Source organism: Littorina saxatilis, linkage group LG8 (genome assembly GCF_037325665.1).
Source record: "Littorina saxatilis isolate snail1 linkage group LG8, US_GU_Lsax_2.0, whole genome shotgun sequence".
NCBI classification, from domain to species: Eukaryota; Metazoa; Mollusca; class Gastropoda; order Littorinimorpha; family Littorinidae; genus Littorina; species Littorina saxatilis.
Window position 1 is genome coordinate 2,319,005 of NC_090252.1, and position 17,910 is coordinate 2,336,914.

The following is a 17,910-nucleotide window of genomic DNA, read 5'->3' on the forward strand; positions in this document are numbered from 1 at the left end:
TGCAGAGCGCGGCAGCCAAACATGATATGGGATATTCGCAGTTCTATTCCAGTGCATGTTTAAACCAATTCTTTTGTAAGAGTCACCCAATTCATAGACATACATCAATTAAATCCCTGTGTGTGTGTGTGTGTGTGTGTGTGTGTGTGTGTGTGTGTGTGTGTGTGTGTGTGTGTGTGTGTGTGTGTGTAGGTGGTGGACACACCTGACATCGTCAACGCAAAGATGCCTGAAGACAGACGGAGGGAGGTTGCTAAGTGGGTGGAGTTGACTGGTTCCAAACCAGACGCTGTCATCTTGACCATCAGGAGTGACGACAAGTATGTATGCATCTGCACATTATTTGACATGGGTTGATTCATCGGGGGGAGGGGGGGGGGGGTGCACACCCCCCACCAGCTGAAAAAAAGAAAGAAAGAAACGAGATATGTTGTTTTAATCGGTGAAGTGGTAAGATGATTTCCCGTCAGTTTCTAGGCTCAGATGACATTAGATAGCACGATTTCGCTTTCTCGGACTAATCTTTTCTAGGGGTTTGCCCGGCCCCCCCTGGCAGTTTCGGGCACACTGCGCATCCTCGATTAACACCATTGAATTCTTAGAGCAGCCATCCACCCCCTCCCCCCTTATAAACTAACTGATCCGCCCCTGTTTTATATTAATAGTTAACATTTTCTTTGTTTCCTGCTTTTAGCCCTTTTGGCGAGGTCACATCCTAGCAACAACGGAGAAAATACGGGCTCCTCTCAGGGGCATAACGTGGGACGAAAATAACAGACAGCAGCGAATAATGTCGAAGTGGGGAATTCACAGTTTAAAAAAGAACTACCCAAAACACGGCCCATTCAAATTTGAATAGCTGCGGGCTAAAACATTAGTTTGAAGGTAAGTCAAGTGAGGGGTGACATCAGTACAGCCACCAACCAGAACTGCATAGCTCAAAGGATGATCCCAGTTGGTTGGTCCTGTTATGCGGATTTTTCTTTCTTATGACTAAAATCCCATATTTTTACTACAATTACAATTCAGCTATCGGTTGAATTTGTTCAAGGAAATTTAGAACAGAAATCCACAGCATGAATTATAATTTCTTAACTGCTTCCCGGTCTTGCACAAAGTTGACTCAGGTTATACATTAATATCTTAGATTTAATTCTTCACTTCACAATAATTTAATTATGGTTATTGTTCGTTGATATGAAATCGATCATTTTCCGGAAACGTGGCTCATTCAGTCATTGCAATTCCAAGGACGACGATAAAAGTTCTTTAGAAATTTGGAGGTGATGAAACAAATATAATGAATACTTCCTTAAATGACGACGATGGATCCATTCACATTAGACGATCACAGTCTGCAGAAAATTCTCGACCTTCGATGATGACCAATGTTTACAGGAACCATGACGACGATGAACTTGATGATGACGATGACGTGGATGACTCTTCTAGAACGCAGCTCTGTTGATGATGTCTTGCCTGATTCGTCTTCCCGTATACGAACCTGCGATCAAACGTAGAAGCTGTTAAATATCAGACATTCCCTAAATGACAACCCTATCAATATTCATCCTACTAATTCTACGACAAAACTAATTGAAGAAAGAACACATCTACACGCATTCTCTGCGACAAATGAATATGATGTCATCTGGTTCGTTCTTGATCGAAATCCACTAACAAACTAACAACTAGTTACCCTCCAAGACGGCGAAATGGCTGGTTTAATGGCTTCCTTCTCTGCAGCGTTAATACGTCTGGTTAATGGTGAGAAACTGGAGCTCTCCGCCTTGCCTGGTCTGTTGATCTTAACGCCTGTTCTTCTACTTCCGGCGTTTCTGTATCTACGTAGTTGCTTAGCGATGTACACACTTGGTTGTATTATAAACAATTCGTCGCTAAGAACCTTTACAATTGAAATAATTAGATCAGACACGACATTTCTTTTCCTTCGAAATCTACAATAAAAGAAAGAATTGTGGCTGAAAGAAATGACGTACATCTTTCTGACGTAGATAGTCTCGGTAATCTCGGACCCGCGTGACGTGATTATCTAGTAGTCTCGGCACTCGCGTGTTCTAATGAGCTAAAAGAATCAATCCTTTACAGGTCCATTATATCTCTTTATTGTGTTTACGTCTTGTATCTGTGATTATAGTTTGTTTATTTTTTTACACAGGTACACTCCAGAAAAGAAAAGTATCTACACAAAAACCAAGTCACTGATGGGAGGTGACTTATCACAAGTTCTTGTTCTGGCTTTTACCTTCGGAGATCAGCAGGAAAGGAATTTCGAGCGGGATTTGAAAAGAGCGGGAAAGCACTTGCATGATGTCATGACCGAAGCTAAGGGCAGATATGTCATCTTCAATGCGAAAGCCGTTGCATCGGCAAAAGACGCTAAAGTTTCGGAACTCATCCGAATCGTTCGCGCTCTGGGTAAGTAATTGCCTGCAGTGAAAATGGTACGTTATTGCATTACTGATGTTAATTGCAAAATAATTCAGTATACACCAGATAATTAATTGCGCTTCTTTGCATGATACCCCTCAATATTTACGAGAAAAAAACTCCCGTTTCCGACCGCTCATGCGATCGAGACTGCATCAGTAGGAATAGCATAGCACACGAAACACGCGAGGAAGCTAAACAAAACAATCTGTTGAAGGTAGATCATTGATTTGACTTTCTTCTCGTATGTAACAGTTGCAATGTTTTGCCAATTGTGATTGTTCGTCAATGTTGTATTGGTTCTATCTTTTCCGTGGGGGGGGGGGGGGGGGGTTTGAGGGAGATATGTTGACGTACATTTGACGAAGATGTATGTGTGTGTGTGATCATGGCAGAAATGTCCTTCGCTGGGGGAATGTAGTGCTTGGTTGGTTGACGACTCTGTCAAAGACATTGCACCTCTACTGTATTGATTATTTCCATAATAGAATTCCACTTCAAATGAAAAAAAACCACCTAATGCATTCTTTATCATTTCCTGATGAATCACATTCGTTGAAAGCCACTATCGATCTTTCTTTATTTGGTGTTTAACGTCGTTTTCAACCACGAAGGTTATATCGCGACGAGGGAAAGGGGGGAGATGGGATAGGGGAAAGGGGGGAGACGGGATAGAGCCACTTGTTAAGTGTTTCTTGTTCACAAAAGCACTAATAAAACAATTGCTCCAGGGGCTTGCAACGTAGTACAATATATGACCTTACTGGGAGAATGCAAGTTTCCAGTACAAAGGACTAAACATTTCTTACATACTGCTTGACTAAAATCTTTACAAACATTGACTATATTCTATACAAGAACCACTTAACAAGGGTAATAAGTGAAGAATTTTATGGGTGAGAAAAGGAAAGTAAAAGGACTTTGGGGAGGCAGAAATAGAGAAGAAACAAGAAAAAGATCCTAATTAGGTTCACGGCATCGAGAGTGATGAGACCTTCTCTCAGAAATTAGTAGAGAAGGCTCCCCCATCCACCACCCGGGGGACGCGCCTCTAGCTACGCCAATTAGGGGGCGCGAGGAGCCACTAGCTAGCTAATTGCGTCTACACCATTAATTAATTATAAAACATTCTGCACAGAGAACACTCAGTGGAGGGATAGTCTTATTCAAAGTAATAGCCTGCCAAATTCAAAGGGTACCTTTAACACAAGTGTCAACTGTATAACGTTTTTGTTGAAAACTTGTAGCCGTTATTCAAATTTGCAGACACTCCCCCTGAGGATGACAGTCGCTTTCAACATCGTGAAGCAGCATACTCTGAAGCTGGGGCGACTTCACGCCAAAGAATAGCGGCATACGGTGCTCCTCTGCAAAGTAAACTTCTTCGTCTTCTCATCGTGGGTGAGATGGGGTCCGGGAAAAGTACGCTGGCCAACATGATTCTGCACCGCAACGCATTTACGACGGGGTCAGGAATGTCGGAAATGACGCAGACAGCTCAGAAGGAAAGAGCTTTCCTTGACAACGTGGAAGTTGAGGTAACCATGCTGAATGTTTTGTCTAGAGTGGTTTTTACGGACCAATATGAGATATTGACATTAAATACGTGTAGCGCCATCAACACGAAATACTGTGCAGAGCGCGGCAGCCAAACATGATATGGGATATTCGTAGTTCTATTCCAGTGCATGCTTAAACCAATTCTTTTGTAAGAGTCACCCAATTCATAGACATACATCAATTAAATCCCTGTGTGTGTGTGTGTATGTGTGTGTGTGTGTGTGTGTGTGTGTGTGTGTGTGTGTGTGTGTGTGTGTGTGTGTAGGTGGTGGACACACCTGACATCGTCAACGCAAAGATGCCTGAAGACAGACGGAGGGAGGTTGCTAAGTGGGTGGAGTTGACTGGTTCCAAACCAGACGCTGTCATCTTGACCATCAGGAGTGACGACAAGTATGTATGCATCTGCACATTATTTGACATGGGTTGATTCATCGGGGGGAGGGGGGGGGGGGTGCACACCCCCCACCAGCTGAAAAAAAGAAAGAAAGAAACGAGATATGTTGTTTTAATCGGTGAAGTGGTAAGATGATTTCCCGTCAGTTTCTAGGCTCAGATGACATTAGATAGCACGATTTCGCTTTCTCGGACTAATCTTTTCTAGGGGTTTGCCCGGCCCCCCCTGGCAGTTTCGGGCACACTGCGCATCCTCGATTAACACCATTGAATTCTTAGAGCAGCCATCCACCCCCTCCCCCCTTATAAACTAACTGATCCGCCCCTGTTTTATATTAATAGTTAACATTTTCTTTGTTTCCTGCTTTTAGCCCTTTTGGTGAGGTCACATCCTAGCAACAACGGAGAAAATACGGGCTCCTCTCAGGGGCATAACGTGGGACGAAAATAACAGACAGCAGCGAATAATGTCGAAGTGGGGAATTCACAGTTTAAAAAAGAACTACCCAAAACACGGCCCATTCAAATTTGAATAGCTGCGGGCTAAAACATTAGTTTGAAGGTAAGTCAGGTGAGGGGTGACATCAGTACAGCCACCAACCAGAACTGCATAGCTGTAAGGATGATCCCAGTTGGTTGGTCCTGTTATGCGGATTTTTCTTTCTTATGACTAAAATCCCATATTTTTACTACAATTACAATTCAGCTATCGGTTGAATTTGTTCAAGGAAATTTAGAACAGAAATCCACAGCATGAATTATAATTTCTTAACTGCTTCCCGGTCTTGCACAAAGTTGACTCAGGTTATACATTAATATCTTAGATTTAATTCTTCACTTCACAATAATTTAATTATGGTTATTGTTCGTTGATATGAAATCGATCATTTTCCGGAAACGTGGCTCATTCAGTCATTGCAATTCCAAGGACGACGATAAAAGTTCTTTAGAAATTTGGAGGTGATGAAACAAATATAATGAATACTTCCTTAAATGACGACGATGGATCCATTCACATTAGACGATCACAGTCTGCAGAAAATTCTCGACCTTCGATGATGACCAATGTTTACAGGAACCATGACGACGATGAACTTGATGATGACGATGACGTGGATGACTCTTCTAGAACGCAGCTCTGTTGATGATGTCTTGCCTGATTCGTCTTCCCGTATACGAACCTGCGATCAAACGTAGAAGCTGTTAAATATCAGACATTCCCTAAATTATTATTTATTCCCTAAATGACAACCCTATCAATATTCATCCTACTAATTCTACGACAAAACTAATTGAAGAAAGAACACATCTACACGCATTCTCTGCGACAAATGAATATGATGTCATCTGGTTCGTTCTTGATCGAAATCCACTAACAAACTAACAACTAGTTACCCTCCAAGACGGCGAAATGGCTGGTTTAATGGCTTCCTTCTCTGCAGCGTTAATACGTCTGGTTAATGGTGAGAAACTGGAGCTCTCCGCCTTGCCTGGTCTGTTGATCTTAACGCCTGTTCTTCTACTTCCGGCGTTTCTGTATCTACGTAGTTGCTTAGCGATGTACACACTTGGTTGTATTATAAACAATTCGTCGCTAAGAACCTTTACAATTGAAATAATTAGATCAGACACGACATTTCTTTTCCTTCGAAATCTACAATAAAAGAAAGAATTGTGGCTGAAAGAAATGACGTACATCTTTCTGACGTAGATAGTCTCGGTAATCTCGGACCCGCGTGACGTGATTATCTAGTAGTCTCGGCACTCGCGTGTTCTAATGAGCTAAAAGAATCAATCCTTTACAGGTCCATTATATCTCTTTATTGTGTTTACGTCTTGTATCTGTGATTATAGTTTGTTTATTTTTTTACACAGGTACACTCCAGAAAAGAAAAGTATCTACACAAAAACCAAGTCACTGATGGGAGGTGACTTATCACAAGTTCTTGTTCTGGCCTTTACCTTCGGAGATCAGCAGGAAAGGAATTTCGAGCGGGATTTGAAAAGAGCGGGAAAGCACTTGCATGATGTCATGACCGAAGCTAAGGGCAGATATGTCATCTTCAATGCGAAAGCCGTTGCATCGGCAAAAGACGCTAAAGTTTCGGAACTCATCCGAATCGTTCGCGCTCTGGGTAAGTGATTGCCTGCAGTGAAAATGGTACGTTATTGCATTACTGATGTTAATTGCAAAATAATTCAGTATACACCAGATAATTAATTGCGCTTCTTTGCATGATACCCCTCAATATTTACGAGAAAAAAACTCCCGTTTCCGACCGCTCATGCGATCGAGACTGCATCAGTAGGAATAGCATAGCACACGAAACACGCGAGGAAGCTAAACAAAACAATCTGTTGAAGGTAGATCATTGATTTGACTTTCTTCTCGTATGTAACAGTTGCAATGTTTTGCCAATTGTGATTGTTCGTCAATGTTGTATTGGTTCTATCTTTTCCGTGGGGGGGGGGGGGGGGGGGTTGAGGGAGATATGTTGACGTACATTTGACGAAGATGTATGTGTGTGTGATCATGGCAGAAAAATGTCCTTCGCTGGGGGAATGTAGTGCTTGGTTGGTTGACGACTCTGTCAAAGACATTGCACTTCTACTGTATTGCTTATTTCCATAATAGAATTCCACTTCAAATGAAAAAAAACCACCTAATGCATTCTTTATCATTTCCTGATGAATCACATTCGTTGAAAGCCACTATCGATCTTTCTTTATTTGGTGTTTAACGTCGTTTTCAACCACGAAGGTTATATCGCGACGAGGGAAAGGGGGGAGATGGGATTGGGGAAAGGAGGGAGATGGGATAGAGCCACTTGTTAAGTATTTCTTGTTCACAAAAGCACTAATAAAAAAATTGCTCCAGGGGCTTGCAACGTAGTACAATATATGACCTTACTGGGAGAATGCAAGTTTCCAGTACAAAGGACTAAACATTTCTTACATACTGCTTGACTAAAATCTTTACAAACATTGACTATATTCTATACAAGAACCACTTAACAAGGGTAATAAGTGAAGAATTTTATGGGTGAGAAAAGGAAAGTAAAAGGACTTTGGGGAGGCAGAAATAGAGAAGAAACAAGAAAAAGATCCTAATTAGGTTCACGGCATCGAGAGTGATGAGACCTTCTCTCAGAAATTAGTAGAGAAGGCTCCCCCATCCACCACCCGGGGGACGCGCCTCTAGCTACGCCAATTAGGGGGCGCGAGGAGCCACTAGCTAGCTAATTGCGTCTACACCATTAATTAATTATAAAACATTCTGCACAGAGAACACTCAGTGGAGGGATAGTCTTATTCAAAGTAATAGCCTGCCAAATTCAAAGGGTACCTTTAACACAAGTGTCAACTGTATAACGTTTTTGTTGAAAACTTGTAGCCGTTATTCAAATTTGCAGACACTCCCCCTGAGGATGACAGTCGCTTTCAACATCGTGAAGCAGCATACTCTGAAGCTGGGGCGACTTCACGCCAAAGAATAGCGGCATACGGTGCTCCTCTGCAAAGTAAACTTCTTCGTCTTCTCATCGTGGGTGAGATGGGGTCCGGGAAAAGTACGCTGGCCAACATGATTCTGCACCGCAACGCATTTACGACGGGGTCAGGAATGTCGGAAATGACGCAGACAGCTCAGAAGGAAAGAGCTTTCCTTGACAACGTGGAAGTTGAGGTAACCATGCTGAATGTTTTGTCTAGAGTGGTTTTTACGGACCAATATGAGATATTGACATTAAATACGTGTAGCGCCATCAACACGAAATACTGTGCAGAGCGCGGCAGCCAAACATGATATGGGATATTCGCAGTTCTATTCCAGTGCATGCTTAAACCAATTCTTTTGTAAGAGTCACCCAATTCATTGACATACATCAATTAAATCCCTGTGTGTGTGTGTATGTGTGTGTGTGTGTGTGTGTGTGTGTGTGTGTGTGTGTGTGTGTGTGTGTGTGTGTGTGTGTGTGTGTGTGTAGGTGGTGGACACACCTGACATCGTCAACGCAAAGATGCCTGAAGACAGACGGAGGGAGGTTGCTAAGTGGGTGGAGTTGACTGGTTCCAAACCAGACGCTGTCATCTTGACCATCAGGAGTGACGACAAGTATGTATGCATCTGCACATTATTTGACATGGGTTGATTCATCGGGGGGAGGGGGGGGGTGCACACCCCCACCAGCTGAAAAAAAGAAAGAAAGAAACGAGATATGTTGTTTTAATCGGTGAAGTGGTAAGATGATTTCCCGTCAGTTTCTAGGCTCAGATGACATTAGATAGCACGATTTCGCTTTCTCGGACTAATCTTTTCTAGGGGTTTGCCCGGCCCCCCCAGGCAGTTTCGGGCACACTGCGCATCCTCGATTAACACCATTGAATTCTTAGAGCAGCCATCCACCCCCTCCCCCCTTATAAACTAACTGATCCGCCCCTGTTTTATATTAATAGTTAACATTTTCTTTGTTTCCTGCTTTTAGCCCTTTTGGTGAGGTCACATCCTAGCAACAACGGAGAAAATACGGGCTCCTCTCAGGGGCATAACGTGGGACGAAAATAACAGACAGCAGCGAATAATGTCGAAGTGGGGAATTCACAGTTTAAAAAAGAACTACCCAAAACACGGCCCATTCAAATTTGAATAGCTGCGGGCTAAAACATTAGTTTGAAGGTAAGTCAGGTGAGGGGTGACATCAGTACAGCCACCAACCAGAACTGCATAGCTGTAAGGATGATCCCAGTTGGTTGGTCCATTATATCTCTTTATTGTGTTTACGTCTTGTATCTGTGATTATAGTTTGTTTATTTTTTTACACAGGTACACTCCAGAAAAGAAAAGTATCTACACAAAAACCAAGTCACTGATGGGAGGTGACTTATCACAAGTTCTTGTTCTGGCTTTTACCTTCGGAGATCAGCAGGAAAGGAATTTCGAGCGGGATTTGAAAAGAGCGGGAAAGCACTTGCATGATGTCATGACCGAAGCTAAGGGCAGATATGTCATCTTCAATGCGAAAGCCGTTGCATCGGCAAAAGACGCTAAAGTTTCGGAACTCATCCGAATCGTTCGCGCTCTGGGTAAGTAATTGCCTGCAGTGAAAATGGTACGTTATTGCATTACTGATGTTAATTGCAAAATAATTCAGTATACACCAGATAATTAATTGCGCTTCTTTGCATGATACCCCTCAATATTTACGAGAAAAAAACTCCCGTTTCCGACCGCTCATGCGATCGAGACTGCATCAGTAGGAATAGCATAGCACACGAAACACGCGATCACAAAACAATCTGTTGAAGGTAGATCATTGATGTGACTTTCTTCTCGTATGTAACAGTTGCAAAGTTTTGCCAATTGTGATTGTTCGTCAATGTTGTATTGGTTCTATCTTTTCCGTGGGGGGGGGGGGGGGGGTATAAGGGAGATATGTTGACGTACATTTGACGAAGATGTATGTGTGTGTGTGATCATGGCAGAAATGTCCTTCGCTGGGGGAAAGTAGCGCTTGGCTGGTTGACGACTCTGTCAAAGACAATGTACTTCTACTGTATTGATTATTTCCATAATAGAATTCCACTTCAAATAAAAAAAACACCTAATGCATTCTTTATCATTTCCCGATGAATCACATTCGTTGAAAGCCACTAGCTAGCTAATTGCGTCTACACCATTAATTAATTATAAAACATTCTGCACAGAGAACACTCAGTGTAGGGATAGTCTTATTCAAAGTAATAGCCTGCCAAATTCAAAGGCTACCTTTAACACAAGTGTCAACTGTATAACGTTTTTGTTGAAAACTTGTAGCCGTTATTCAAATGTGCAGACACCCCCCCTGAGGATGACAGTCGCTTTCAACATCGTGAAGCAGCATACTCTGAAGCTGGGGCTACTTCACGCCAACAAATAGCGGCATACGGTGCTCCTCTGCAAAGTAAACTTCTTCGTCTTCTCATCGTGGGTGAGATGGGGTCCGGGAAAAGTACGCTGGCCAACATGATTCTGCACCGCAACGCATTTACGACGGGGTCAGGAATGTCGGAAATGACGCAGACAGCTCAGAAGGAAAGAGCTTTCCTTGACAACGTGGAAGTTGAGGTAACCATGCTGAATGTTTTGTCTAGAGTGGTTTTTACGGACCAATATGAGATATTGACATTAAATACGTGTAGCGCCATCAACACGAAATACTGTGCAGAGCGCGGCAGCCAAACATGATATGGGATATTCGCAGTTCTATTCCAGTGCATGCTTAAACCAATTCTTTTGTAAGAGTCACCCAATTCATTGACATACATCAATTAAATCCCTGTGTGTGTGTGTATATGTGTGTGTGTGTGTGTGTGTGTGTGTGTGTGTGTGTGTGTGTGTGTAGGTGGTGGACACACCTGACATCGTCAACGCAAAGATGCCTGAAGACAGACGGAGGGAGGTTGCTAAGTGGGTGGAGTTGACTGGTTCCAAACCAGACGCTGTCATCTTGACCATCAGGAGTGACGACAAGTATGTATGCATCTGCACATTATTTGACATGGGTTGATTCATCGGGGGGAGGGGGGGGGGTGCACACCCCCCACCAGCTGAAAAAAAGAAAGAAAGAAACGAGATATGTTGTTTTAATCGGTGAAGTGGTAAGATGATTTCCCGTCAGTTTCTAGGCTCAGATGACATTAGATAGCACGATTTCGCTTTCTCGGACTAATCTTTTCTAGGGGTTTGCCCGGCCCCCCCAGGCAGTTTCGGGCACACTGCGCATCCTCGATTAACACCATTGAATTCTTAGAGCAGCCATCCACCCCCCCCCCCCCCCCTTATAAACTAACTGAACCGCCCCTGTTTTATATTAATAGTTAACATTTTCTTTGTTTCCTGCTTTTAGCCCTTTTGGCGAGGTCACATCCTAGCAACAACGGAGAAAATACGGGCTCCTCTCAGGGGCATAACGTGGGACGAAAATAACAGACAGCAGCGAATAATGTCGAAGTCTTGAAACATTAACCAAAACACGACCCTTTCAAATTTGAATAACTACGTGCTAAAACATTAATTTGAAGGTATGTCAGGTGAGGGGTGACGTCAGAAAAGCCACCAACCAGAACTGCATAGCTGTAAGGATGATCCCAGTTGGTTGGTCCATTATATCTCTTTATTGTGTTCACGTCTTGTATCTGTGATTATAGTTTATTTATTTTTTACACAGGTACACTCCAGAAAAGAAAAGTATCTACACAAAAACCAAGTCACTGATGGGAGGTGACTTATCACAAGTTCTTGTTCTGGCCTTTACCTTCGGAGATCAGCAGGAAAGGAATTTCGAGCGGGATTTGCAAAGAGCGGGAAAGCACTTGCATGATGTCATGACCGAAGCTAAGGGCAGATATGTCATCTTCAATGCGAAAGCCGTTGCATCGGCAAAAGACGCTAAAGTTTCGGAACTCATCCGAATCGTTCGCGCTCTGGGAAAGTAACTGCCTGCACTGACAATGGTACGTTATTACATTACTGATGCTAATTGCAAAATAATTCAGTATACACTCAATATGACAATAACTAATTGCTCTTGTTGTCATGATGGTTTAAACAAGTTTTTATTCAATACATTTCCTTGGAACAATTGCCACATACATGAAATTAGGAAAATGGAGCACAACAAGCTAGGCTTATAAGCGTACTCTTAAAGCAAATGAAAATCTGGCGGACGATTTTAATATAACAGGTTTAAAATAATGTCAAATTAATAATTGTAAATTATGGTAGACAAACATGTAACAATAAAAGGAACAAGAAAAAAAAAGAAAAAAAAAACACACAAAAAAACAATGCTAAACTAACAACAGTACTCACATGCGCTCGCACACTCACTCGCACATATGTTGTCATGATACCCCTCAAAATGTACGAAAAAAACCTCCCATTTTCGACCGCTCATGCGATCGAGACCTGCATCAGTAGGAATAGCATAGCACACGAAACACGCAAGCTAGCTAAACAAAACAACCTGTTCTGGGTAGTTAATTGATTTGCCTTTTTGCTCGTATGTCAAAGCTTTGCCTATTGTGATTTTTCGTCGATTTTTGTATTGTATTGGTCCGTTCTGTTTTTGTCCCATCGATTTTGAGGGTACCGTTATTTGATCGGCGGTTACATGATCCCTGTAAAAGAAATCTTTAACCCGAAAGGTGATCCAGAAATTCAAGTGAACGGCCTTAACTAGCATAGAAAGTTTGAATGAAATGACACGGGAATTAATGCTTTGATTTGGGTGCGAAATTTGTCGCAATAATGTTATGGCCAAGTGTAGTTTGAGTTTTATATTGCTCACCTGAGTTGCTGAATTTGCATCAGACATAGTTGCAGTTACAGCCTTCAAACTTCACACACCTTTAATGTCTCATGATCTCCATACGTGATGTTAAATTTCCAAGTCACGTATGATCAAGTCAGAAAAGGTAATTTGAGTTTTCTCGGTTGTTTCTGTAGCTTGGGAATTGAAACTTTATTAACATAGACATAGAACGCTTTATTATCTCAACGAGAAACTCAGGTGTGGTGTATCACAGCATTACAATATACAACATAAAACGTAAATAACATAAATAAAATATCGAGGCGCAAATAGTCCACTCATAATAGTCAAGATTAGGTCGACAATATCAAAACAAATCTCTCTCTCTCTCTCTCTCTGTCTCTCTCTCTCGACACTGTCAAAAGAGATGTACTATGGAATGTACTGCTCAAGATCGGCATTGGGGGAAAAATGCTTCAAACACTCAGAGCAATGTACTCAAACGTATTATCTTGTGTTCGGTGTAACTCTGACTACACGGCCTTTTTTGAGTGTATGCAAGGTCTTAAACAAGGATGCTTGGCAAGCCCAATCCTGTTCTCTTTTTTGATTAACGAACTTGCGTCTGAAATGATTCTAAAAGGGAGGCATGGAATTCAACTTCTTCCGGGTGAAATTGAACTATTTATCATGATGTTTGCTGACGACATAGCATTGCTTTCAGTGACACCGGTGGGACTACAAAACCAGTTAAATATATTGCATGAAGTTGCCAACAGATTAGGTTTAAAGGTAAACAAAGAAAAAACAAAAGTGTTGGTATTTCGCAACGGTGGATACTTGGGGAAAAACGAAGCCTGGACATTTGGTCACGACAACATGTACGTTACCAACTCGTATAAATATCTCGGCTTAACCTTGACCACCAAAGTTTCCATCCAACGATGCTTTGAAGACTCTATTGTACGAGCTAAGCGTGGTGTTATCGACATTTTTAGAGTTTTGTGGAACATTGGATGTTATGATCTAAACCTTTTTTTCACACTCTTTGATACACAGATTACCCCCATATTGCTATACGGTTCAGAAATGTGGGGTTGTTTTGATTGCTCTAACATTGAAAAGGTACACATGTTCGCATGCAAACGGATAATAGGTGTTTCCCCCCAAAGTCCCAACTGCATGGTATACGGAGAACTCGGTAGATTTCCCCTATCAGTCCTCGCTGCTACCAGATGCGTTAAATATTGGTTGCGGCTAAATCGCCTCCCCAACACAAGATATGTAAAAATGGCCCATGTGATGATGAGGAACATGGCAGACAGAGGGACAGACAATTGGTCCGCTAGGGTCAGAAACCTCCTATGTGAAAATGGGTTTGGACATGTGTGGACGTACGGCTATGTCGGCAACGAAAAACACTTTATCAAGGCTTTTCAACAACGCCTAAAAGACTGCTTTACCCAGAACTGGCACAGTAAGCTAGAAGACAGTGAGAGGTATGACACATACAAATTGTTTAAACCTGACTTTGGAAGAGAAAAGTACCTTGACCAAATAGACAATCCATATATCCAAAAAGTGTTCACAAAACTCAGACTTGGGGTTTCACCCCTGATGTGCAACAAACAGAGATATTCTGCAAACGGTTCCCATGTTTGCCCACTTTGCAGATACCCTCACGAAAACGAGCACCACTTTCTTTTTAAGTGTCCAGTATACTCTGATATAAGAGAAACTTACCTAGGAAATGTCTTTGAAATCGGTCAACTAGAAAACTCGTCAATGCAGATACTACTAACACAAAACAAAAGTAGGTTGTGGGCACTCTCCCGGTATACATTTTATGCATTCAGGCATCGACAGCAACTGCTAGGCTAAAATGAATGTGTGTAAATGATTTTCGATCGCTATGTTCCAACCCTTAGCACTGTATTATGCACTTGTTCTTACTTGTTTGTGAGAGAGTATACATTGAATGGAAACTCTACTCCCCCCTTGTACAAACACAACAGTGTGGTTTACAATAAAATTTCTGAGTTCTGAAATTTCTGAGTTCTGTCTGTCTGTCTCTCTCTCTCTCTCTCTCTCTCTCTCTCTCTCTCTCTCTCTCTCTCTCTCTCTCTCTCTCTCTCTCTCTCTCTCTCTCTCCCATCTTTTGTTGGATGACCTCCATACTGATTTGAGTCTTGTAGACCTTGTCACATTTTAGAGTCAAAGAAGGGTCGTGTTTTGGTTAAAAAAGAAGAATGATATTGTTGACGGTTTTAAGAGCTAGGTAGATCTTTGAAACAAAACATATTTTCACAGTTTGGTTGTGTAGTGAGAAAGGTAGAAAATCTAAACTAGGTGTGTTCAAAGATTGCTCGAAAATAAAGTGGAACAGCGGTTGAGGACAAGCAATGTTCAAAGGAGAGTTCTAGTATTCTTTAGCTCATAATTATAATCAATGTTCCTTTGTTGAGATGCTCCTCTCCTTTTTCAGCGGTTATTACATATTTCTCTCTCTATTTGTTAATGAAAATGGTAAACGCATTCTTCACTCTGTATACCAAACTCTGTGGTTTTACAAATATCAAATACTTCTAAAGGGATGTCTTGTTACGTTTATGTGGCAATTTAAAGCCGATTACATAGTTATTGTTATCATCATCACCATCATCATCATCATCATCATCATCATCATCATCATCATCATCATCATCATTTAATCTTGGTCTGATGGAAACCACAATGTATTGTGTAAACTGACTTTAATATGGTTATATATGTAATTTCTTGTTTCGTGTAATATGTAAATCCTGTTTTCATTATTAATCACATAAAACAGTGTGTAGTATTTCTCTCGAAACAAATTTATTTGCACAAAAAAAAACATTCTGGTTGCGCATGGACTCTTTAAAAAAATTAAAATGTGGTCAAGCAAACGTACATTGTGCATCAGTTATTCTTCTGGAGAGTTGTTGAGCACTACGCATTAATTTTTCCGCTCTTAAGCCCAAACTGGTGAGTAGGTTACATGTGAATGTCCATGACTATGTATTGAGCATTTGGCGCCATGAGACTGCCATTCGGCGGTGAACAGCGCTATAAAAGAATGTTTTATTATTATTATTATTATCATTTAAGTTATTGAGACATCCCAGTGCACTAAGGGATTTATAGAGCAAATCGAGAAAATTCATTATTGAACGAAGCGCATAGCGCTGAGTTCAATAATTATTTTCGAGATTTGCTCTATAAATCCCTTAGTGCCCTGGGATTGTTTCAATAACGATATTGTCATTACCGCCATAGAAAAAAAGAAGATTCCAAACGCACATTTTGCAACGCGCATTTGAATAGGCATAACTGTGTGGTCAGGTCGTGTACAGTAAAGATCTACTTTTGTGTGGGGTGTCTCAAGTGTGTCGTGCTTTCGTCACACGCATTTTAATTTCTGTTGGTAAATTCCAGTGTAGCGTTAATCTGAACAGTGATGATCTTTCAGAGAGACCTCATTTGAACTCGGAGAAAGGACTGTGCTCTTCATTATGTGCGATTCGAAACCTCCAGTCGAGCTTCGACGGATTGACTGTGCGGAGTGACTCCCCTTGAATTGACTCGAAGCGTGACTCGACGGTTCGCACATTTTCAAAACAAATGTGGCATATTTCTCGTGTTGTATCTTCACTCATCGGGGAGTCTGATACTAAATATGAACGGTAAGAATGCTCTGAACCCTACACGTATTATATCCCCATCGTTTTTTCGTTCACATTTGCCCAACATGTTAATTTGCTGAGCGGGGTTTATGTCGTCTGCTACTGTGCTACTGCTAGGCTACCTGGGCAATCGAACCACTGCAGTCTGCACTTTTCAATTACGATTGTTCTTGCCTTGAAATAATAATTCAGAAACCATTCATTTACTGAACTGATGTAGTCGTATTTCTGTGTAGTCTGCTACAGAGTCGATCGAGTCAGTCTTCCAAACTGGTCTAGGTGGTAGCCTACGTTATCGGAATAACACTTGTGTTTTCTGTTAGCCGCTGGGAATTCAATTGTATACTAACTCATCATTTGATAATGTGGATGATAAGCTACATGCCACTAACACGGCATATGAGAAGAATCTATGCAAGTCCGCGAAAATTAGATGAAACACAGTGGCTTCTAGTTTTAGATCACTGGCACTGGCACAGGCACATGCAATCTGTCAGAAACAAACCACTTCTGCTTTAATTGAGAAGCAGGGAATTTATGGTCATTTGGTATTGTGGAGAATATAAGCTACATGTCATTAATTAATTCTGAGGATGAGAGCACAGTCTCGCTTAGGCAAAGGGCGGAAGATACGCTCTGTGGAAAAGTTAGCGCACTCCAAGAGTGCGCTAACAGTTTTAGCGCATCGCCATTAGCCAATCAACTGGTTCACATCAGTCATGTGACACCAGTACTTACTGACAATTATTATTATTATTATTATTACATTACACGCAAATTTCAATCAAATAATAGAACCTTGATTGTAAGCACATTTTTAATGCATATATTTTCTTCATCAGTCAGAAACGTTTTTTTCGAAGAGTGTATATTACCTTTCCAAATAATCTGTTTTGCCTCTCTACAACCAAGAGTGTGTTTACTAAACGTTGAAGAAGGCAGACGAGTTCGCAGTTTTAATCAGCTGCTGTGTGAATAATTGTTTTCATGTTGTGCTGATAGTTTCCTGTGCTGTTTTGCTACATAGAGTGATTCAAATGTAATATGTTAAATCGCAGAATCTTACCATTGTTGTACTACTTGTTAGATGACACCTATTAGCCTCTTAGAAGTGCTTTGACTATATGCATGGAAGTGCTTATGAAAAAAAATGTAACGAAGTTATTCATCAAACTTTCCAAGAATGTAGTTTATAACCAAGATTATACATTACAGATTTGTATTTGCTTTTGATCATTGTTTATTGATGCGTTTGTTTAGAAATAAATATTCCGGCTTATTATCTTTTGTTCCTTGTTGTTTTGTTTTTGGTATCTTATTTTTTCATATGCATGTGTTCCTTATGATAGAGACTACAAGATGTAAGATGTGCGCTGATCAACCACTCGGTTATTTTTGTCCAGTATCCTCAAAACATGATTTACACTTCTCTCTCTCTCTCTCTCTGATCACTGGAATACTCATGTGAACTGTTGCTTTTCGTTGCAGTATCTGTGGGAAAAAGAAGT

At 41.3% G+C, this 17,910-nt stretch overlaps 1 protein-coding gene across 2 annotated transcripts in view; it reads left to right on the forward strand.

The window, feature by feature from the left end:
* Positions 1-17,684, forward strand: part of LOC138972520 (GTPase IMAP family member 8-like) — a 26,105-nt gene extending 8,421 nt beyond the window's left edge. The window contains exons 7-18 of one of the 2 annotated variants that reach the window (XR_011457653.1): positions 193-320; positions 2,180-2,439; positions 3,718-3,989; positions 4,277-4,404; positions 6,283-6,542; positions 7,821-8,092; positions 8,394-8,521; positions 9,230-9,489; positions 10,239-10,510; positions 10,788-10,915; positions 11,613-12,861; positions 14,922-17,684. Coding sequence is in view for 1 of the 2 variants with exons in the window: in XM_070345163.1 (XP_070201264.1) it covers positions 193-320; positions 2,180-2,439; positions 3,718-3,989; positions 4,277-4,404; positions 6,283-6,542; positions 7,821-8,092; positions 8,394-8,521; positions 9,230-9,489; positions 10,239-10,510; positions 10,788-10,915; positions 11,613-11,880 (2,376 nt within the window). In the remaining variant the exon portion in view is untranslated. Of the gene's footprint in view, positions 1-192; positions 321-2,179; positions 2,440-3,717; positions 3,990-4,276; positions 4,405-6,282; positions 6,543-7,820; positions 8,093-8,393; positions 8,522-9,229; positions 9,490-10,238; positions 10,511-10,787; positions 10,916-11,612; positions 14,747-14,921 lie in introns of those variants that run through there. The other variant, XM_070345163.1, reaches the window with a different exon arrangement.
* Positions 17,685-17,910: the final 226 nt, after the last annotated feature.